The sequence below is a fragment of the Neovison vison genome, chromosome 1 (assembly GCF_020171115.1).
Source record: "Neovison vison isolate M4711 chromosome 1, ASM_NN_V1, whole genome shotgun sequence".
NCBI lineage: Eukaryota > Metazoa > Chordata > Mammalia > Carnivora > Mustelidae > Neogale > Neogale vison.
Window position 1 is genome coordinate 148863512 of NC_058091.1, and position 24005 is coordinate 148887516.

General features: G+C 45.6%; 1 protein-coding gene across 1 annotated transcript; it reads left to right on the plus strand.

Annotated features, from left to right (window-relative positions):
- The first annotated feature begins 9234 nt into the window (after positions 1-9234).
- Positions 9235-23864, plus strand: ZKSCAN8 (zinc finger with KRAB and SCAN domains 8). The gene is made up of 6 exons (XM_044261043.1): positions 9235-9400; positions 15910-16430; positions 17047-17185; positions 19466-19557; positions 19864-19987; positions 20515-23864. The coding sequence occupies exons 2-6, from the start codon at positions 16014-16016 to the stop codon at positions 21474-21476; spliced, it is 1734 nt and encodes a 577-aa protein (XP_044116978.1). The 5' UTR covers positions 9235-9400; positions 15910-16013; the 3' UTR covers positions 21477-23864.
- Positions 23865-24005: the final 141 nt, after the last annotated feature.

Sequence of the window (24005 nt, forward strand, 5' to 3'; positions counted from 1 at the left end):
ACTCCCAGGCGCTGAGGGTGGTGCCTGGAAACGCGTTCAACAGCAGCCAAGACGACGTCTGTTCTTCCAAGCCTGTCCTACAGTCAGGGGCTCGCAGAGCAAACAGAAGTGGAAAAGACACCGAGGGACCGGCGAGCAGACTCCCGGCCGTCGGCGCTCCTGGGCAGGGCCATGCCCGCGGCCAGCCCCGGTCCAGCCCGGGTCAGCCCCGCAGCACGAGACCCCGCCGGGCACCAGGAACCCCGCCGGGTGGTGTCCCCCAAAGACACTCAAGAGCCTGGAAGAAGCGTGTCGTGCCCCGCCCCGGCTGAGCGCCCTGTGGGTAACCGGCCGCCACCGCGGGGTCCCGGCCCGCACTCTGCGCTCAGAGCCGCGTCCATCAGCTCAGGGGCATCCCATCTCCACGGCTTCGCGGCGCCGTGGCCGCTCTGCGCGCTCCACAGCCGCTCTCCACCCTCACTGCTCCCCGCACACCACCGCACGGTCCCCACCCGGCAGCAGCGCCCGCCCCGCGACGGAGACCGCCCCCGCCCCGCCCCTCCACTCACCGCCAGCCCCTCTCTCCGCAGCTCTAAGCGAGAGACCCGCCCACCCGGCGCCCGCCTTCCCGCCAGCTGCTCCGGAACCGATAACGACCGGCAACAGGAAGTGCCTCCAGTCGTGAGAGCGCCTGGCAAGGGGTCCGGTCTTCCGCGAAGCCCGAAACATGGGGGCCCCAAGAGCAAGCGGGGGAGGCGGGCTTGGGGGGCCCCCGGAAGTTCTCTCAGGGGTCAGGGCTCCTGTAAAGTCCCTCCACCGCCGGGCTGGGCAAACCTCCAGGAGTCCACAGGACGCCCGAGAGGGACTGTAGGGACAGGCCTCTGGGCCCCGCAACCTCTCATCCGGAAAAAACGTGAAGGGGAGCAAAATATACCGCCCCAAATGCGCCTCTTTGATATAAGGATAGTTTGGGCTGGTTTTGTTTTGTTTTGTTTTTTAACAAACGGGACCGGAGCTCTGAAAACTATGTAAAAGTTACCCCTTTTAAGAAACATTTACGTTTGCAAGGAAAATCTCCATTTGTAGCGGTGTCCCCCGGGGAAGAGGACGAAGGACTCCACACTTCCAGAAGCTCCTTGTTAGTGAGAGGATAACAACAAATCTGCACAACAACGTCATCGTTCTTTACCGTGCTTCACCTGACTACCCCCACCCCCGCGCCGGGGCTCCCCAAACTCAAAGATCTTCATTTGCTGATAGGCTGACATTATATTTCAGGTGGTCGCTTGGGCCATTCAAGGATCTCCCCATGTGTACAGGAGGTACACCTGTCATTAAACTGTTTTTCTCCTGTTAACCTTTTTATTGGTTGTTGGGGGCGGGGGTCTCAGCCAAAAACCTAGACGGGTAGAGGGGAAGTTATTTTGTCTCCCTCATAAGAGTAAAGTGGAGGACTGGGAGACAAACCATGAAGAATGGAAAAGGTTGTGGTCATTGTGAGCTTCGTACAGGTGCGCATCTCAGCGCTCTCTCTGAACTGGGCACCTGGCGCAGGTAGGCTCTTGAACAGTAGTTACTTGGATGAATAAGGACAGATCTCAGTGGAAAGTATTAATAGAAAAGAAAGGGGAAAGTGAATCAGATCGACTAAATTTCGCTAATTGACAAAACAAATCAAACCATTTTTTCGTGTCTGAAATGTATGACACGTCTGCATATTTTAAAGGCCACTACATAATGGAAGTGGAAGAGAGATCGCAGGATAAATATTAGATGAAGAAGTTTACACTCTATTTAAAAAGCAAATGCAATAATAGTAGGTAATATAAAACAATGCAGTAGGTAGATTGATAAAATCCTGAGAAGAGAGACATGTTATTCAAATAACAACCAGTATTTAAGATGATTAGGAAAGAGTGAGACAAATCCTTGACTTCAGAGTACTGGGGAAATGTTACAGTGATTATGAGGTAGGGACAGGGACATTCTACAGGGCAGTAAACACAGACAGGATTGCTAATGTTAGAAAGGAAAAAATCTGCATATCTATAAATAGGGGAATAAGTACATATGCTGTACCATATTATACCATTCAGAGGTTGCCGGGGTGGCTCAGTCAGTTAAGTGTTTGCCTTGGGCTCAAGTCATGAACCAGGAGTCCTGGAGGTCCTGGGGGTCCTGGGATTGAGCCCTGTGTCAGGATCCTTTCCCTGACTCTCCCTCTCCATCTCTTCCTCCCCCTGCTCAAGCTCTCTCGCACTCTCACTGTCTCTCAAATAAATAGGTAAACTCTTTTTTTAATAAAATAAAACATTACTCAGCATTTTAAATGACAAATTATCATTGGAAAAAAGTGTCAGAACAAAACGTATTCCATATTTCTTGGAAGAAAACTATGTGTGTGTATATATATATATGTAATTATGTGCTATGCTTGTGAACCTAAAAGAAAAGGATGGACTCCAACCTGAACAGTAATTCCCTCATATTAAGAATTGTAGAAACTCTGCAGTATTTGCAAGCTAACAATTTCATGTGCCAGATTCATGGATCCTGGTAGAAGTCACTAGACTCCTGTGACAGAAACAAAGGATTTTATTTAATGACACAAACTCAGGGCCTTCGTGTTTCCCTTGTGCTCAGCCCACAGTGGGGAAGTGGAGGGGCCCAGGTGCTGCTCACACATTGGGTTTGCATCCTGCAGAGGAACCCCAAGCTTGAGAAAACCCAGTCATTGCCCAATCTTGTCCCAGAATGAGGCATTCTCTTTATTATCCTGGTCGGGAAGTAGGTCTGATCCAAAAGGAGTTACAACTTTGAAAAGATAATCTAAACGAAAATTCGTCAGAAGAAATCCTTGGAGAATTGTCTCCCAACATTCTCAGTAATGACATTTGGGGGTACAGATGTCGGCTTTTTTTTTTTTTACTTCATATACATGTAGATTCTAATTTTTATCATATTTTGTCACTTAAATATTTCAAAATATAATTAAAAAAACAAAAGACAAAGAAGTTTAAAGTTGTTTTAGTGAGAGATAAGGAGCCACTCATGGTCAGGGATTGGGGGAATGATAATGATACTTAAGGAACATGAATCTATGACCATATCTGAGATGGACTAGAGGTATGAAGACTATCTCAGGGTTGCAGTCATTTAGGTCTGAGAGAACTAGAACTGAGAATGATGATTATGGTCATGGAAAAGAGCAAACTTTCAAAGGAGAAATCTGCTGGTTCTGAAGATTTTTACTTTACACTCTGTATTTCATCTGGATAAATCAAAGAAGCCTCTCAAGACATTGGGGGCATCTGGGGGGCTCAGTGGGTTAAAGCCTCTGCCTTCGGCTTAGGTCAAGATCCCAGGACCCTGGGAGCCAGCCCGTGGGCTCTCTGCTCGGTGGGGAGCCTGCTTCACTTCCTCTCTCTCTGCCTGCCTCTCTGCCTACTTGTGATCTCTGTTTGTCAAATAAATAAATAAAATCTTAAAAAAAAAAAAAAGAAAAAAGATGGCATACATTGGAAATTGATGATACTGTTAATAAGGTCCTGTGGTGTTTACATGCATAACTGAATTTTCAAAAAGATTTTATTTATTTGAGAGAGAGATAATGAGAGAGAGAGAGAGCATGGGTGGGTGTCAAAGGGAGAAGCAGACTTCCCGCTGGGCAGAGTCTAATAATTTTGTGCCTTGGCAGGGCTGCCATTGTTGTCAGACCTAGCAACTCAGGAAGTTTATGTGCCTTCTAATCCCTGGTGTGGCTAGTTCTAGTAGAGGCATAAAAAAATAAATTCTAGGGGCGCCTGGGTGACTCAGTGGGTTAAGGCCTCTGCCTTCAGCTCGGGTCATGATCCCAGAGTCCTGGGATCGAGCCCCTCATCGGGCTCTCTGCTCAGCAGGGAGCCTGCTTCCTCCTCTCTCTCTGCCTGCCTCTCTGCCTCCTTGTGATCTCTGTCTGTCAAATAAGTAAATAAAATCTTTAAAAAATAAATAAATTAAATAAATTCTATTTTCCATACTAGGAAGTCAGTACATATTATAGAATATCTATACATGAGAAGTCAAGAAATGTTAGTACATTATAAATATGGAGGTTAATATGAAAAGTAAAAGGAACAAGTTAAGGTGACTCGCTCTGGGGAGTAGATATCAGTAGGGAACAGAGGAGTGAGGCCTGGTGTTTTTCACATCATAAAGCTGAGAGTACTATTTTTTTTTTTTTTTTTGAGAGACAGATCTCAAGTAGGCAGAGAGGCAGGCAGAGAGAGAGGAGGAAGCAGGCTCCCTGCTGAGCAGAGAGCCCGATGCGGGGCTCAATCCCAGGACCCTGAGATCATGACCTGAGCCGAAGGCAGAGGCTTTAACCCACTGAGCCACCCAGGCACCCCCTGAGAGTACTATTTAATTTTATTAATTTCTTTTTCCCGGTAGGCTCTATGCCCAACATGGGGATTGAATTCACCAACCTGAGAGGAACAGTCACGTGTTCTACAGATTGAGCCAGCCGGGCACACCTAATTTTATTAACTTTTAAAAATTTTATTTTTATTAGTAAACGGCACAAGTCAGGTGTGCAGCTCAGTTTTCACATATGTATGCAATCATGTAACCATAATCCCAATGGAAGTTTTTTGTCTTCTGTCAGCACAGATTAATTTTACGTATCCTAAACATATGTTCATATGAGGCTACGTTTACTCAACATGATATTTCTTTTATTCACTTGAGAGAGAAAGAGAGAGTGAGCATGAATGGGAGGGAAGGGCAGAGGGAGAGGGAGAAGCAGAGTGCCCGCTGGGCAGGGAGCCCAGTGTAGGTTTGGATCGCAGGGCCTGAGCCGAAGGCAGGCACTTAACTGGCTGAGTCACCCAGGCTCCTCTCAGCATAACACTTTTTAAAAAATTTTTTTAGTAATCTCTGCACCCAATCTGGACTTGAAATCACCACCCCAATATCAAGAGTCACATGCTCTACCAACTAAGCCAGCCATGTGCCCCAACATAATATTTTTAACATTCATTCACATTATTCATCTATCAGTAGCTTCTTTTTATTTCTGAGTGGTATACATTTTAGGAACAAAACACTATTTGATTCTCTATTCTCCTTTTGATGAACATGTGGGTTTTTCCAGTTTGGGCCTATTACAAATAGAGGTGCTGTGGACTTATATTTTCATATCTCTTAGGTAAATGCCTAGAAGTGAGATTGCTGGGACATAATGAAGGCATTATTTAACTTCATTAAAAATTCCCAGTTGTGGGACGCCTGGGTGGCTCAGTGGGTTAAAGCCTTTGCCTTCAGCTTGGGTCATGATCCCAGGGTCCTGGGTTTGAGCCCTGCATCAGGCTCTGTCTGTCAAATAAATAAATAAAATCTTTAAAAACAAATTCCCAGTTGTTCAAACTAGCATACCATTTTACATTCACACTAGCCATGAATAAGAGTTCTGGGTGCTTCATATACTCACCAGCACTTGGTGCTGTCCGTCATTTTAACTTGATTTAATTTTTTTTTTAAAGATTTTATTTACCCATTTGACAGAGATCACAAGTAGGCAGAGAGGCAGGCAGAGGAGAGAGGAGGAAGCAGGCTCCCTGCTGAGCAGAATGCCAGATGTGGGGCTCCATTCCAGGACACTGGGATCATGACCCAAGCTGAAGGCAGAGGCTTTAACCCACTGAACCACCCAGGGGCACCATCAGTCATTTTAATTTTAGTCATTCTAATGGATATGTAGTGGTTTTAATGTCTTATTGTGATTTTAATGCTATATTTCCTTATATGATATTGAGTACTTTTTCATGTGTTTTTTATGGCCATCAATGGCCATTCAAATATCTTCTTTTGTAAAGTATGTGCTCACATCTTCTGCCTACTTATGTCAGTTTGCTTTCTTATGATTGAATTGTGAGTGTTCTTTACATATTCTATATACCTGTAATCAGAAATATGTATTCCAAATATTTTCCAGTCTGTAGCTTCTCTTCTCACTTTCTTAAAGGTGTTTTTTATTGAGCAGAAGATTTAAATCTTAATTTTATCTGTTATCATTAGTGCCTTTTGAGAAATCTTTCCTTTGGTCATGCTATTTTACTTTTAAACTACTTATGTGTATAACTTTGTTTTTTATTTTTTTTCAAAGATTTTATTTATTTATTTGACAGATAGAGATCACAAGTAGGCAGAGAGGCAGGCAGGCAGAGAGAGAGGAGGAAGCAGGCTCCCCGCTGAGCAGAGAACCCCATACAGGGCTCGATCCCAGGACCCTGGGATCATGACCTGAGCCAAAGGCAGAGGCTTTAACCCACTGAGCCACCCAGGCACCCCTATAACTTTGGTTTTTTTTTTTTTTTTAATTATTATTTTAGTGGGAAAAACAAAAAAAGAAACTGAGGGCAGATTTCTAATCTGTTGCCAGCTACATCCAGTTACCATCCCATCTGGGAAGCAAGAGTTATAAAATAAGGAGCAAAAACAAGTGTTTTGAGGGAGTCTAGAAACACTGTAACTTCTCAGTGTTTAGTGTTATTTGTTTCATTGTAATGATTGGATTTAAAAACCTAAAAACAGATCAAAACTACTGAGATTTGGTCCTAATGGGTGAACAAAATATTTTTGAGTTTGGGTTGGGAACTAGATAGAAACACTATTGATGTGAAAATGTTAGGGTTTGGGAATGAAGAGTCAATAAAGAATTCTTGAAATGTCTTTGGTCATGAGGTCATAGGGTCCCGAGGAGTGACCCATTATATATTTTCAAGTTGGAAGGGAACCAGTTAGGGATAGCATAAGTCTCTAAGGAATTTTGTTTTGTTTTTTAAGATTTTATTTATTTATTGGAGGGGCGGCTAGGTGGCTCAGTCATTAAGCATCTGCCTTCAGCTCAGGTCATGATCCCAGGGTCCTGGGATAGAGCCCCACTTCGGGCTCTCTCCTCAGTGGAAAACCTGCTTCTACCTCTCTCATTCCCCATGCTTGTGTTCCCTCTCTCACTGTCTCTGTCAAATAAATATTTTTTAAAAGATTTTATTTAAAAATCTTAAAAATTTTTTTTAATTTAAAAAATTTTTAAATTTAAAAAAATCTTTTTTAAAAAAGATAGATTTATTTATTTATTTATTTATTTAAAAGAGAGAGCGAGTGAGTGAGTGAGAGAGAGAGAGCGTTAGCAGGGGGAAGGGGAAAAGCAGACTCCCCTGCTGGGCAGGGATCCCGAAGTGGAACTTGATCGCAGGACCCTGGATCACAACCTGAGCCAAAGGCAGACCCTTTACCAATGAGCCATCCAGGTGCCCCCTGAGGAATTTTGGAAGCAGGGTTTCCAGGACCTGGAGGTGTTTGCTATTGTTGGGGAAGGTCAGTCATTACTGTCTATCTAAATCCTTAGTCATGAGACCCTTCAGATGTATATCAGTGGGCCCTATGCTTGGGGTATGATTGCTGACATATATTTTAGGGGATAGAGAGGAAGGAAGTTTCCAAAGGATTTTTTATAGGCTCCTAGAAGTCAGGCTAATGTCAAGCTAAAGCTGTCTTTTGCTGCTAGCCAAGTATTAACATCGTGGCAGCTAAGCTCCTAAAGGAGGGTCACTCGGATGTGAGGGCGATCTGGCTGCGACATCTGTCACCCCATTGATCGCCAGGGTTGATTCGGCTGATCTGGCTGGCTAGGCGGGTGTCCTCTTCCTCCCTCACCGCTCCATGTGCGTCCCTCCCGAAGCTGCGCGCTCGGTCGAAGAGGACGACCTTCCCCGATAGAGGAGAGGACCGTTCTTCGGTCAAGGGTATAGGATATGAGTAGCTGTGCTCCCCTGCTAGAACCTCCAAACAAGCTCTCAAGGAGGGTCACTCTACCCATCTCAGGCACTTGTCAATGGGCTATAAGTTGTAAGGAAGTTTAATTTTTTCCTTTTGCTTTTGTTCCCCACATCAACTATCAGCAGGAACAGATAAAGAGGGGAAATTAAGGTGAAGATTGGAAGGGCATCTAAGAAAATAAGTGGGTGGCTAGGAAAGGTGGTGAAGGAATAAAAATGGAGGAGGGGGCGCAAAACAGCACAAATAAGACATTTTCTTCAATCCCCACCACCAAATCCTATTTAGTCTGAAAAGTTAAAACTTTAAACGGATATACGAAGCACTAACACTGCAGCAGGAACTGTCAGCCTGCTGTGATCATCTCCAGTGACCTCAAGGAGATCCCCAAACAGGAAGAACGGGAAAACCAGTAACGCACAGGCCTGCAGGCGCTAGTTTTGAACAATCAAATATGCTAGACGCATCATGCATCATTAAGGTTGGCGTAGGCTCGGGTCCTGCAAACCCTTAGAGACCTGCCAGTTGCTTGAGGAATTCCTGACGTGTACATTAAGATTTATGCCTCTGTGGAAATCAGTAAATCTTAACTTTTACAACCGAACAAATTATACGTTGTGAGTCAAGAATTTCCGGTGTTTGCACAAAACCCCCTGCCAGGGAACCAGCTCGGGAGCAGTCCTCGGAGCGGCCTGCACCACTGTCTCCCGGCCGCAGTCCTCAGGAAGCTGCTGAGACGAGCTGCTTTCAGGCAACAAAAGAATGAACGCAGGTGTGAACGTCGATCTCTCTCCCAAACTTTGTGGTGTGACAACTAGGGTCCACTAGTGAAGCGTCCCTCACAAACTGAGCATTTCAAACGCTCAACTGCGAAGCAGGTTTGGGAGATTTCAGTTCAGCCAGCCAGGAAAGGGCTGAACGCCTGTAAACACTCGTGGGGCATTTATACTCAATCACCATGATTTTTTTTTTTTAAAGATTTTATTTATTTATTTGACAGACAGAGATCACAAGGATGCAGAGAGACAGGCAGAGAGAGAGGCAGAGAGAGAGGAGGAAGCAGGCTCCCTGCTGAGCAGAGAGCCCGACGTGGGGCTCGAGCCCAGGACCCTGGGATCATGACCTGAGCCGAAGGCAGAGGCTTTAACCCACTGAGCCACCCAGGCGCCCCCACCATGATTTTTTTAACATGACACTGTAAGTTGTACTCGGTGCCAAAGGGGAACCCAAAGGCTATGAACTGTGGCGGGCAGGAATTCCTCAAGCAACTGGCAAGTCTCTAAAGGTTCGCAGGACCCGAGCCTAGACCGACCCTCACCCTCGCACCCGCGGACCCAGCGCCGCGCAGGCGCAGGCGAGCCGAAGCCCTCCGCCGGCAGACCATAGAGCTTCCAGACCTCCCGGGTTCCTAGAGAGCTTCCGGAAGTGTCTCGAGACAAGATGCGCGTTGGTCGATGTCGTGCCTCGGCGGGTTTGGAAGTTACCGGCCGGAGGGCCCTGGTCCGGTTGCAGCTTTCTCCCGGGTTCCTCCCTGCCGCTCCTCCGGGTCCGTGGGTCCTCTGCTGCCCGCCTTCCCCACCCCGGGCCGCCCCTGTTGCTCGCGGTGAGTAACGGTTCGGGCTCCAGGTGGAGGAGGGGAGCGCTCTGTGGCCAGACTAGGCCGCCGCTGGGGACGGACCTGAGGGTCTGGAGAGGGGCCCGGGCGCGGGGGGCGCCCGGGGCTGCCGGGGGCTCGGGGGCTGGTCCCCCGCGGGCGCAAGCCTAGGCCGCGGCCCCAGACTCTCTGACAGGGACCCTGTCCTGGGGTTCGCTTTCTTCATCCCGCCCTCTTTCTGTGATGTTGTCTGTCTAACGGGAAGCCGCCCGCACGTTATCTTTTATCCGGGCGCGTCCACCGTCTGAATTGGTTTTACCTCGCAGTTTTTTGCATTTCCTTCACAGGACGATCCCCACCCCACCCCCTTTTTTTGCCTCAATATTTTGCTTTTGGAAACCGTAATTATCCTTGGACACCAGTTTTTGCTGTTACTCTGCTCTTTGTGGTGTATTCAGAAAATGGTGGTGTGTTGCCTGGGTCATTGTACAGAAGACACGTTTTTCACTCCTGGAATTCAGCCTTACTCGAAACACGTAGCTCGTTTGTCGAGGGTCGCTGAGGTGGACGCCCGGGAGCTCTTCTGGAGGAGCCCCTCCGCTCTCGGGCGTTCTGTCAGGCAGCGTGAAGACTGCCGCTTCCGTTCTGAGAACAATCCAGATTTCGGTCGTTTGGTTCAGTTAAGAGTATTTATGCAGTAATCACTGACTTAACAGATGCCTAATTGTTTTGGATTAGTGCTGTGGGTGCTGTGAAGTGTGGTCAGTATTAAAACCGGCTTCTGCGGTTGGAGATAACTCTTATTTTTTTTTTTTTAAGATTTTATTTATTTGACAGACAGAGACCACAAGCAGGCAGAGAGGCAGGCAGAGAGAGAGGAGGAAGCAGGCTTCCCGCCGAGCAGAGAGCCCGATGCGGGTCTCGGTCCCACATCCCTGGGATCATGACCTGAGCGGAAGGCAGAGGCTTTAACCCACTGAGCCACCCAGGCGCCCCTGGAGATAACTCTTAAGAACAGTTTTTGCCCCACTTATTTTTTCTTGACCTTTAAAGCCTGAAAAATCTCTTTCTTGTTTTGTTTTATTTTCAGTTCCCAAACTTCCCAAAGTAGACTGAGTTAGTCTGAAGGAAGGAAATATTCCTTCTCACCACTTAAAAGAATAAAGCTTTAAAATCTGAGTTCTGGGGCACCTGGGTGGCTCAGTAGGGTAAGCTCCAGACTTTTTTTTTTTTTTTTTTTAAGATTTAATTAGTTTATTTGTCGGAGAGAGAGAGCCCACAAGTAGGGGGAGCAGCAGGCCGAGGGAGAAGCAGGCTCCCCACTGAGCAGGGAGCTGAAGGCAGGACTGGATCCCAGCACCCTGGGATCATGACCTGAGCTGAAGGTAGACGCTTAATTGACTGAGCCACCCAGGTGTCCCAAGCTTCTGACTCTTGATTTGGGCTCAGGTCATCATCTCAGGGTCCTGAGATGGAGCCCCACGATTGAGCTCAGCAGGGAGACTGCTTGAGATTCTCTCCCTCTGCCCCTGCTTTCTCTCTCTCTGAAGTAACTAAATCTTCTCCACCCCCCAAAATGCTGACAAAATGTTTAAAAAAATAATAAATAAAATCTGAGTTGTACCTTTGACAGTTGACAGGAGTATAGCATTTGAGATTAGAAGAGTCTTTATAGATTGACAAGTTTAACTTCCTAAATAAACAAACTTGACTAGGTATTTTTAAAAAAGAGATTTGCTTATTTATACAGATTTTATTTATTTATTTATTTATTTGAGAGAGAGTGTTCATGTGCTTGCATACAAGCAGGGGAGAGGGACAGAAGGAGAGAGAGAAGGGGACTCCTGTGATCACAGGATCCTGGGACCATGACCTGCGCTGAAGGCAAATGTTTAACTGACTGAGCCACCCAGGTGCCCTGTTTATTTATTTGAGAGAGAGAGAGAGAGCGAGCTCAGGGAGGAGGGACAGAGGGAGAGAATCTCAGGCAGACTCCATTCTGAGTGCAGAGCCCTCCCCAGGCTCCATCCCACCACCCAGAGTTTAAGACCTGAGCCAAAACCAAGAGTCCCATGCTTAACTGACTGAGCCACCCAGGCGCCCCTTGACCCGGTATTCTTAAAATTGAGGATGTAAGAGGGACACTGGGTGGCTCAGTGAGTTAAGCCTCTGCCTTCAGCTCGGGTCATGATCCCAGGGTCCTTGGATCAAGCCCCACATTGGGCTCTCTGCTCAGCAGGGAGCCTGCTTCCCCATCCCCCACCCCCACCTGCCTCTCTGGCTACTTGTGATCTCTCTCTCTCAATAAATAAATAAAATCTTAAGAAAAAAAGCCACATTTGGAAAAAGCTATGTGAAGGTAAGCTTATAGCAGATAAAGGTGGGCAGGAATACATACCATAAAGGGCCTTGAGTATTGAGCTGAAGAGTTGGGTTCTTTGTTGAAAGATTTTAAAGTCATGAGTTGTATTACATATTTGTTAAAACAGTCTCTCTAGCACATTATTAATTTCATAGGGTAACATAACTATAACAAAGTATCACAAGTTGGGTGGCTTAACACAGCAGAAATCTATTCTCTCACAGTTATGGATGCCGAAAGTCCAAAGTCAAGGGGTTGGTAGGGCTATGCTCTTCTAGCTTCTGGTTGTTACTGGCATTCCTTGGCTTGTGGCTGCCTAACTCCTGATCTCTGCCTCTGTAGTCACATAGTTTTCTTCTGTGTCTGTGTTCACATGGCCCTGTCTTCGTATGTCTCAATCTCTGTGTCTCTTTTAAAACATACCAGTCATACTGTCTAAAGCCCTTCTCTACTCTAGTATAACCTCAACTTAACCTGATTACATCTGCAAAGACCCTACTTCTAAATAAGGTGACATTCACAGGGATCAGGGGTTAGGGATCAGCATAATCTTTTGGGAGCACACAGTTCAACTCGCAGCAGGCAGCAGTGTGGAGCACAAATGGGATAAAAGAATAAACAAAAGGCAGGAAGACCACTTAACCACTTTAAGTGCCAGTGAGAGGTGATGTCTGTTACCAAAGATGAAGGCCATAGGACATATCCCACAAAGAATTAGTGAACTCTTTGGACCTCCAGGTTCGTATCCAAACCTTGCTTTTCAGCAAATATAGATATATTCTGTGTTAGCTATTATAAATAATAGCTTTTGCATGTTCTTCAATTTGATCAATAAAATAAAAGATATAGACTGTACTCATTGGGAATATACAATTTCTTGCAACTAATAATATATAACTACAGGAAAAGGAAAAAAAAAAAGAAAGTTATGGGGCACCTGATGAGTGAGAGAGTACATTTTCCAATTTTGTATTAGCATATTCCTAAAATAAAGATCACTTGACCATCACAAATAAAGTAAAATGATAAACATTTATGCAACAAGTATAAGGAAGAGGGCAGTCACTTCCAAATGGAATCATCAAGAAAGGATTTTACTTGATTTTTTTTTTAAAAGATTTTATTTATTTATTTGACAGAGAGAGATCACAAGTAGGCAGAGAGGCAGGCAGAGAGAGAAAGAGAGAGAGAGGAGGAAGCAGGCTCCCTGCTGGGCAGAGAGCCCGATGCGGGACTCGATCCCCGGACGCTGAGATCATGACCTGAGCCGAAGGCAGCGGCTTAATCCACTGAGCCACCCAGGCGCCCGATTTTTTTTTTTTTTTAAAGATTTTATTTATTTATTTGAGAGAGAGAGTGTGAGAGAGAGCATGAGCGAGGAGAAGGTCAGAGAGCGAAGCAGACTCCCCATGGAGCTGGGAGCCTGATGTGGGACTCGATCCGGGGACTCCAGGATCACGCCCTGAGCCGAAGGCAGTCGTCCAACCAACTGCGCCACCCAGGCGTCCCATTTTTTTTTTTTTAAAGTAAGCTCTACGCCCAATGTGGTGCCTGAACTCACGGACCTGACATCAAGAGTCACATGCTCTTCCGACTGAGCCAGCCAGGCACTCCACGAAAGGATTTTAAAGGAGAAAACATTTTATTTTGTCCTTTAAGAATATGTAGTTTGGACACTAACAAAAGCAATCAGGGAAGACTTCAATAAATGGTGAGATAGACTGTGTTTACAGAATGGAGATTAAAATGTCAGTGATTTATAGATTTAGCGCAAATCCTACTCCAGGATTTCTTTTTGTAGGAATTTATATCAGAAGTCAATGGAATTAGAAAAATTAAAACAGGGCACCTGGGTGTGCTCAGTCGTGTGGCTGCCTTTAGCTCGGGTCATGACCCCAAGGTCCTGGGATCTGACCCGGAGTTGGGCTCTCTTCTCAGTGAGAGGCCTGCTTCTCTCTCTCCCACTCCCCCTCCTTGTGTTCCGTCTCTCACCATGTCTCTCTCTCTGTCAAATAAATAAAATCTTAAAAAAAATTTTTTTAAACAATTTTTAAAATTCACAATAACGTTGCAGGACTTTAGTCCTTGATTTCAATTTTTTTTTTAAGATTTTATTTATTTTATTTGACAGAGAGAGATCACAAGCAGGCAGAGAGAGTGAGAGGGAAGCAGGCTCCCCGCTGAGCAGAGAGCCCGATGTAGGACTCGATCCTAGGACCCTGAGATCATGACCTGAGCCGAAGGCAGTGGCTTAACCACTGAGCCACCCAGGCACCCTTGATTTCAAGATTTTGAAAGCCACAGTAATCAGGACAGCTTGGTTTGGTGAAAGGATAAAGGTGTAGGTCAGTGGAACAGAACAGAGATTCCAGAAATAGATCCACGCATACATGGCCAATTGATTTTAGACAAAGACGAGCAAAGATAATTCAGTGGGTAAGAGTAATCTTTTCTGCAAATGGCGCTGGAACAATTTGGTATCTGTGTGCTGTTCACCCTTCAAACTCTGTCTATGTAAGAATTAACTCAGAATTTGGGGTGCCTGCCTGGCTCATACTCTGCAGGTGGAGTGTACAACTCTTGATCTTGGGATCGTGAGTTTGAGCCTCAGGCTGGGTGTAGATTTTACTTAAAAAAGCAAACCTCAAAAAAAAAAAAAAGCAAACCTCCCCCAAAACCCCTCAAAATGGATCATAGACCTAAGGTAAAACTTAAAACTATAAAACTTTTAGAAGGAAACAGGAGGAAATCTTTGTGACCGTGGATTAAGCAAAGGTTTCTTAGGTGTGACCCCAAAAGCACAATCCCTAAAAGAAAAAAAGTTGACCAGTCTGACTTCAAAAAGTTACGAATTTCTGTTCTTCAAAAGGCACTGTTGAAGGTATGAAAAGGAGGAAATACTTGCAAATCATATAACTTATAAAGGCCTTGTATCCAGAATATGTAATGAATCCTCAAACTCAAGAGAGAACTAATTTTGAAAACAGACAAAAGTTTTTGAGCAGACACTTCACCAAAGATCTGTGGATGGCAAATAAGCATGTGAAAGGATGCTTGACATTATTGGTCAGAAGGAAAATGCAAATCATAGTGAGATACCATTACACACTCAGATATCTAAAATTAAAAATAAAACAATACCAATTGTTTGTCAGGATATGAAGCAACAGCTGTTCTCACATACTGATGGTGAATTGCAAAGTGTTACAGCCACTTGAGAAAACAGTTTTGCAGTTTCTTATAAAGTTATACATATGCCTACTGTAGGACACAGTGGTTTTACTTTTAGGTATTTACCCAGGTGAAATGAAAACATGTTCACACAAAAACTCATAGTAGATACTCATAGTGGCTTTGCTTGTAATCATCAAAAATTGAAAATGCCTTGAGATTATCTCTCAATTCAGAATGGATAAACATACATCCATATAAGGAATAAACTGCTGGTACATTCTGTAGCATTAATGACCTCATATGTATTACGCTAAGTGAAAGATGTCAGACTCAAAAGACTACCTACTGTGTGCTTTTATTTATAAAAGGTCATTAGTGTGTGGGACTAGACTTGGGTCACAGGTGTGTTAGGGCATTTAGGTTCCTTGGAGAGGCAGGACCAGTGCTCCAAAGAGAGTTGTAGAGGGAGATAAGGTCCCCAGCGGAGGTGGTTAGCCTTGAGACAGGGGAGGATGGAGAGCACAGTAGGATAATGACTCAGGTGGAGAAGAGCCTATGGTGTTAGGACGGTTCTAGACAATATTCTGAGCTAGATTATACAGAGATTCATCTCCTGTTGAGTGTGAGGGCTAAGTTGAGAGCTGAAATGGGTAGAGATGGTATCGCTAGGGTAGCAAATGCTGAAAGTTCATCAGCATCGCTTGAGGACCAGCTGAGGTTAAGTGCAGATCTTCATGTGACCCAGTCTGCATGGTTTCCTGACTTTGTTTGCTGTATACCACATCCCCAGAGAGAGGAAGCAGAAGGAAGGGAATATTGCCCTGATGGGTGTTCGGTGTGGCAGAAAGCTAAGGAGGTAAGGAGTTACTTCCGGAACGGTGGAGAGGATCACTTAAATGACTGAGCCATGAGGGACATGCTGTGGTAAGGAGCTGGTTAAGGTGTCTTAGTAAACTTGTCTTGCTTTAATATTGTTTGGCAGTTTCTCTACCCCAAGTATTGCCCTGATTGAAGAGCTCCTTGAAAGGTTCTTGAGAAGATAAAGAGGGTAGTGGGGACGAGCCTCCAGAGCTGCTCCAGCCCTAAATGGCAGCAGAATCAAGAAAGTCATTAGCCCCATCCCCATCTGACCAAGCTCCCGAGGAAGACCTTGTCATCGTCAAGGTAGAGGAAGATCATGGCTGGGACCAGGAATCCAGTCTGCATGAAAATAACCCTCCCGGCCAAGAGCTGTTCCGCCTGCGCTTCAGGAAGTTATGCTACCAGGAGACGTTAGGGCCCCGAGAAGCTCTGATCCAACTCCGTGCACTTTGCCATCAGTGGCTAAGGCCGGATTTGAACACCAAAGAGCAGATCTTGGAGCTGCTGGTGCTGGAGCAGTTCCTGACCATCCTGCCCGAGGAGCTGCAGACACTGGTGAAGGAACATCAGCTGGAGAACGGAGAGGAGGTGGTGACCCTGCTGGAGGACTTGGAAAGGCAGATTGACATACTAGGGCGGCCGGTAAGCAGAAGGAGGTGTGCGCGCTGGGACTGGGAGGTCTGGAAGCGGCCTGGAGGGGCATGAGCTCCGCAGCAGGAGACTAAATGCCAGTCCGTCCCGTTTCTGTTGTAGGAGGATGGATGCAGCTCTAGCGCAGCGTGGCTTGTATCTGTAGAGTTCTTGTTATTTTTGCGAAGGCTGTGTGTACATTTTTTGTGCTCATAACATACTTGCGACTATGATTATTCCTGTTTGCCAGGTGGGAAACTGCTACGCAGAGAGCTTCAGTTACTTGAATTTCTCTGGGCGCTCATAAAGGCAGATCTTAGACCAGAACTCAGGTTTCGTTGGTGTTACCAAAAGTTTTTTCTGTCTAATAGCCCTGCTTTAAGTTTCTGTTTATCACTCTTCCCATGCCTTGCAAGTGCAAAAGGCAGGAAGGAAGTCAGCAGAAATGATGCCTTTCGGTGCTAACTGATATGTTTGTTTGTGTTCTCACTGCCCTTAGGAAGTAGATGAAATTCTTCTTCCTTTTAACAAGCACATAGCCCTATAGTTGTGCTCTTGGTCCTTGTAATGTGTATTCGCTTCCTTGCATGAAGGAGTTCCTTGCATGCAGCTGTCCTGTTGTCCTCAGGTCCCAGCCCGTGCACATGGACATGGACTCTGGGAGGAGGTGGTGCGTTCAGAGTCTGCACCAGAGCTTCCAGATGCTCCGCTCCGATCTGTGACAACCCAGCACAAATCTCCAGTGCCCCAAGGGCCGCAAGAGAGAGGTGAGGGGCCAGATTTCATTGACAAGGAGGGAGGAGTAGAAAAGAAAGTGCCTGTTGAGTTCCTAGAAAACCAGGAATTGGAATTTTTGTTTACAGACCAGTCCTGCGATCTGAGTTTGAATGTTTATCTAGGCTTCAAAGACAGACTTTCGGTCCCGTTGGCAAGTTCATGAACAAATGAAAGAACTCGGGAATTTTTATATCTTCACACATTTCTTTATCCCAGTGTGGTCACTAAAACATGGTCTTGGATAGCCACAGGAATGCATCACAGTTAGGAGATGTCAGCTGATCCAGTACTAATCGGGTCCCCAGCTCATACTTCTGTTGCCAGTTGTCCCAGTAATGTTCTCTGGAGTCCAGGCCAAGATTTGCAGGCAGTTACCGTGTCTCTCTCTTTTTTTTTTTTTTTAGATTTTATTTATTTATTTGACAGAGAGAGATCACAAGTAGGCATAGAGGCAGACAGAGAGAGAGAGAGGAAGAAGCAGGCTCCCTGCCGAGCAGAGAGCCCGACGTGGGACTCGATCCCAGAACCCTGAGATCATGACCTGAGCCGAAGGCAGCAGCTTAACCCACTGAGCCACCCAGGCGCCCCAAGTTACCGTGTCTCTTTAGACTCCTTTAATTTGGAATAGTTCCTCAGCCTTTCTTTGCCTTTCATGACTTTGACATTCTTGATGAATACAGGTCGGTTATTTGATAGAGTGGCTGCAGTTTGGGTTTGTGTGACGTTTCCTTAACACATAAATTCCAGTTGTATGTGTGTGGCTGGAGCACCCCGGCAGGGCCGTTGCCTCCTTTGCCGCCACACCACAGGAATTTGTCCTGTTACTCGTGTTGGCATCTTTGATGACTTGGTTAAAATTATTCTTGCTAGATTAATCACTGTAAAGTTACTATTTTTCCCTTTGTAATTAGTAAGTAATTTGTGGAGAGATACTCTTGAGTGTGTTTAAGTATCTGGTCCTCATCAAACTTTTGTTGCTAAAACATGAGTTTAATTTTCATTGATGCTGCTTGAATGAATCAGTGATGACTAAGACTTCCCAAATGATGATTTTCTGTGTCATGCCTTCTACATTTATGTGTTATGATAGAGAGTGTTCCCTCCTCCCTATTTTATTTTATTTGTTAATTTGTTAGTATGGACTCATAAGGTCTTATTTTATTCCAGAAATAAAATACCTATATCTGCCTTTATTTTGTCACAGTCTTTATTTTGATGCTTAAATTGTCTCAGATTTGGTCAGAGGAGGCCCCTTCAGTCTGGCTCCTCCAACCTTTTGGATTTCCCCATCATTTTTTGAGAACTTCTTACCTTCTTGAAGAACAAGATGTTCTAGTGTCCTCTCATACTTGTTCCACATTCTTTTTTTTTTAATTTATGTGATTTATAGTAGTTTGTTCCATGTAAACTGATTTTTAATATTTGAGTTAGTAATACCGTTGTTGTCTAAAGTTCTAAAGCCTATTGCCCAAGACGCAGTAGGTCTGTTAATTCTGGTATTGCAATGTCTGACATCTTCAGGAAGCAGAAAGTGGCAGTCATGGTAGACATTTCAGAGAGGTAATAGAGTTAACAGAGATAAATTGGTTCTCATATTCCATTTGCCAATGAGATGAGGACTTAAAAGAAACACCATACAGAGGCACAAGGATAGAAAGTAGCTTTGGTGAGAAAGAAGAAACTGTAAAGCAGTTCCTGTTAGGAAACCAGTAGTCAGGGTCACCTGGGCGGCTCAGTCATTTAAGCATCTGCCTTCAGCTCAGGTCATGATCTCAGGGTCCTGGGATCAGCTCTCTGTTCAGCAGGGAGTCTGCTTCTCCCTCTTCCCCCTGCTCTTACTCTCTGCCTCTCACAAATAAAATAAATTTTAAAAATAATAAAAATTTTAAAAAGTAAATCAGTACTCTATTTTTGACATGTAACTTCAGGCTGAGTAGGACATCAAAGTGCTGTCTTGTGTGCAGCCATAGGTATAGACCCAGAGCCCAAGATATAAGCATTCTATTTTATACTTTTTATTTTTTAAAGATTTTTTTTTTTTTAAGTTTATTTAAGGAACTTCTGTACCTAGCGTGGGATTTCAGCTTACAACCCTGAGATGCAGACCTGCATGCTCCTACTGAGCCAGCCCGGGGTCCTTCAGCATTTTATGTGCAAAATCTGTGGCAAGCGCATGTTCTGAAATACAGGCATCTTTGGAATGGGTTAGCGCTGGCTGCTGCAGCTGTGGGACAGCGCTGGTCTCACTCAGCTCCTTTCTCCTCTCTTAGCCATCTCTACTTCTCAGAGTCCTACCCCTTCCCAGAAGGGAAGTCCTGGAGACCAGGAGATGACAGCAACACTTCTCACAGCAGGGTTCCAGGTGAGCTGTACCCCTTCTCCCTGAAACCCGGTAGCTCTGCTTGACAGCGTGGTTGGCATCTACCTTCTGTCTGCAGTCTGTTCCTATACTGACCAGGAATTGCCCCAGATTCTTTTTGCTTGTTTCTTGATTTTCCCTAACCCCAGTAAATCTGGTGCATTTCTCTCCTCTTCCAAGCTTCTTGAGATCCCTTTACACAGTACGTTCCCACCTCTTGATCCTCTCCAAGCCTGGCGGACCTCTGATACTCTGGGCTGGGGCTATGGATCAGTGCCAGTCCCACATGGGGATTTTGTTTTCTTTCAGACTTTAGAGAAGATCGAAGACATGGCTGTGTCCCTAATTCGAGAGGAGTGGCTTCTTGATCCATCCCAGAAGGATCCCAGTAGAGATAATAGGCCAGAGAATTACCGAAACATGTTCTCCCTGGGTAAGGAGAGCTCTGGTTATTATTATCAGTTAAGGTGTTTTGTTTCGTTGTTATGTGATGGTAGCTGTGAGCTTTCTGAAAGACAATGTTGAGTTCAAACTCAGGAACTAACAGAGAGAAACAGTGCTATAAAGTGGACTTCAGCTCTCCAAGCCAGGACGTACCTTGGCTACTGTTACGTGCAATGGGACTCATTTTTTCTGCTCCCAGTCCCATGAAATCTTTACCTGGATTTCACCCTGTTAAGCTCGTTGTGCTCCACCCTTTCAGTGACTGTGGCTTTTTTCCATTTCTGCCCCCCCACCTCACAAGCCCCACTTCGTTCCTGGCACTTCTTCCCCTTTTGGTCTGTGGTACTTGTGTTTGACCCTGCTTTCTTCTTCTGTATCGTGACAGCATTTGGAGGCAGGTGGCAGCTTTGTGTTTCCTGCCAGTTTTCCATCTATATTTCCCTGATGTTCGATTCCTTTTTAACATAGAGAATAGAAAGTGACATTGGCTTGATGTTTCCCCCATTTTAATTTCAGGTGGTGAGACCAGGAATGAGAACAGGGAATTATCTTCGAAACAGGTAATATCTACTGGACTCCAACCACATGGAGAGACAGCTGCCAAATGCAACGGGGATGTTATCGGGGGTCTTGAGCATGGAGAATCCCGAGATCTTCTGGGCAGATTAGAGAGGCAGCGGGGAAATCCCACCCAGGAGAGACGACATAAATGTGATGAATGTGGGAAGAGCTTTGCTCAGAGCTCGGGCCTTGTTCGCCACTGGAGAATCCACACTGGGGAGAAACCCTATCAGTGTAATGTGTGTGGTAAAGCCTTCAGTTACAGGTCAGCCCTTCTTTCCCATCAGGATATCCACAACAAAGTAAAGCGCTATCACTGTAAGGAGTGTGGTAAAGCCTTCAGTCAAAACACAGGCCTGATCCTGCACCAGAGAATCCATACTGGGGAGAAGCCGTATCAGTGCAATCAGTGTGGGAAGGCTTTCAGTCAGAGTGCGGGCCTTATTCTGCACCAGAGAATCCACAGTGGGGAGAGACCCTATGAATGTAATGAGTGTGGGAAAGCTTTCAGTCATAGCTCTCACCTCATTGGACATCAGAGAATCCACACTGGGGAGAAGCCCTATGAGTGTGATGAGTGTGGGAAAACCTTCAGGCGGAGCTCACATCTTATTGGCCATCAGAGAAGCCACACTGGGGAAAAACCCTACAAATGCAATGAGTGTGGGAGGGCCTTCAGTCAGAAGTCAGGCCTTATTGAACATCAGAGAATCCACACTGGAGAAAGACCCTATAAATGTAAAGAATGTGGGAAAGCTTTCAATGGGAACACGGGCCTCATACAGCATCTGAGAATTCACACAGGGGAGAAGCCCTATCAATGTAATGAGTGTGGGAAAGCCTTTATTCAGAGGTCAAGTCTCATTCGGCATCAGAGAATCCACAGTGGAGAAAAATCTGAATCCATAGGAGTTTAGGAACAAAGCACAATCGTAGTTTGGGCATTATTCCACATTAGGGAAACCACATGCTGGTGAGGGCTCTTTCAGTGTAGTAAAAAGAAAGTGTGTCATCGCTGCAACCTCACCGGAGTCCGAACGGATCGTGGTGGCGGATTAGAGTAGCTCTTCAGTAGTCTGGGCCAGTGCCTTGGTGAGGTGGGTTAGCTTGACTGTCCGGGGAGGTGTCTGAGGGAGTGGAGCTCCTGATGGCCTGATGTATCCTTGAGAAACAAAATAGCATTAGAGCAAGTTGCTTGTCATGGAGGCACTTAATTTTGTCTTTTGAGGAGTAGTTGTAGGTTTTGAGAGAGGCTACTCCTGGTTCCTCTGCTTCCTCCCGTCTCCGGTGATCCCCTTCCCCCATTTACCGCCCTGAGGTGCACTTGTGCTGCAAATCTGATCTGAGAAGCCACTTGAGAGTTTGAAGCAGCCTCTGTGTGAAATTTATTTTGTACTTAGCTTCCTGAGAACCTAGTTCTAGGGAAATTTTTTACAGACACTTAATGTATTTATGCTTAAGTGTGCGTTTTGTTTTATTCTGATGTTCCTGATAGTCAGTGGAAACCCGTATTCCCACGCAAACTCAGAATGCTATATTTTTAACAGCACTGCAGCATTTTTCTTCATATCTCACCTTCCCTGACTCCAGTGAGTCACTGAGCGTCCATACGTATCCTTCACCACCCCCAGCCCCCGTACGTGTGTCCGCAAAGGAGGTGATGGTTGTGGGAATGAAGCAGAGAAAGAGGTGAGTGGAGACTCAGCCTGGCTGCTCTTGAGCTCGGGTGGTTGCACCTTGTGGTGACTTGTGGCTCTCCTTTCCACCTTCCCACGGTACACGGTGGTGCACAGAGGTGGTGACACTGTCCTAGTTACTGCATCACATGGGAGAAAGGGGAGACAGGTGCTTGAAGAAGACCTGAAAATCCTTACAAAGAATGTACACACAGCTCGCCTGGCGCATTACAGCACTGCCCTCTCAGGTTCTTTCCAGTCTGCACAAACCCCTGACAGGACGGTCTGTCACTCCTGTCGTCCCCCTGCTCCCACCTCGTCAGATGGCCTTAGCCCCTCACCCTTCATTCTCCATCTGTTTCTTGCCATTAGCTCTGTGTGTCTCCGTGGCAATCTGTCGAATACTTCCCCTCACAGCTCCTCATCTTCTAAATTCTGTTGTACTCCATGATGTAATCCGGCAGACACAGTATCTTAACTCATCATCACCAGGCACTATCTTTCTTGGAGGCTTTCAGTGTACCAAAGGATATTCGGTAAAGTGACAAGGTTGGGTTAAATAACACACCAGACTCTCTGCATCCAAACATGGTTTGTCCTTTAAATTTGGCACTTGTGGTTAGTCTGGTCGCGCCACTGCTCCTCCAAATATTTGGAAGACTTGGACCCCTGAGTAACGTCTCATTTTTGACCACTACCCACTTGTTCATCACATTTGGACTGGAGTTACTTTTGGCTTTTTTCCAAAATCAGCTTTCAGAATTGGAATTGATTCCACTAATCCTATTCAGGAGACTGGGACACACGCCAGGAGAAGTTACACAACTTCACACTGACTGTACTCAACAGGAACAACACTTACTAACATGTATTGATGTTTTTCAAAAGGTCATAAAATCTTTCATCATAAAGGTCTGCCTTTTGGGTCATGAATTCCTTCTCTACAAAATCCCTTCTCTGACCCACTGTGGCCCACCCTGATCACTAACAACATCACCCCTGTTTCACTGACTGAGTGATACCCGTCTGTCATTTGTCATCGTGGCTTCCTTGGTTAACTTTCTCAGAACAGTGCTTTCCATTATCCTTTGTTTTCTTATCCTACTTTTTTTTTTCTTTTGGCCTATAGGTTCCCTTGCACTTGAAGGGAATTCCATTCCTCATTCCCTTGTACTTGAAAATTTAAGAAACCAGAAACAAATCTGGTAGTTTCTAGATCCTTGCTCTCTGCTTCAGTTGTGCCTTTACCCTCTGTAAGATACCAATTCTGCCAGTGCTGCCTGTGTGCAGATACTGTTTAGGACGGGCACGCCGTCAGAGGGATAACATGTGCACACATCCACACAGGCCTCCCGCGTAGTTCCGAGGAGCACTTGTCTTCTATTCTGGTAAAAGCTCTCAGAACAACATACTGAAATGCCTGTAAGCGTACCAGCTAACATCTCTCTGCTCACAGTAATGTGTAGTCATGCTACTTAAATCTGTAATTACTAAGCATCTGGCAGGAATTCAGAGAAAATAAAATATGCCTAGAAAGATTAGTGTGATGCTGGGATGAATAAGGAAAGACTGTGGCGGGCACCTGGTGGCTCAGTGGGTTAAGCCTCTGCCTTGGACTCAGGTCATGATCTCAGGGTCCTGGGATCGAGCCCCACGTCAGGCTCTCTGCTCAGCGGGGAGCCTGCTTCCCCCTCTCTCTCTACCTGCCTCTCTGCCTACTTGTGATCCCTCTCTCTCTCTCTCTCTTTGTCAAATAAATAAATAAAATCT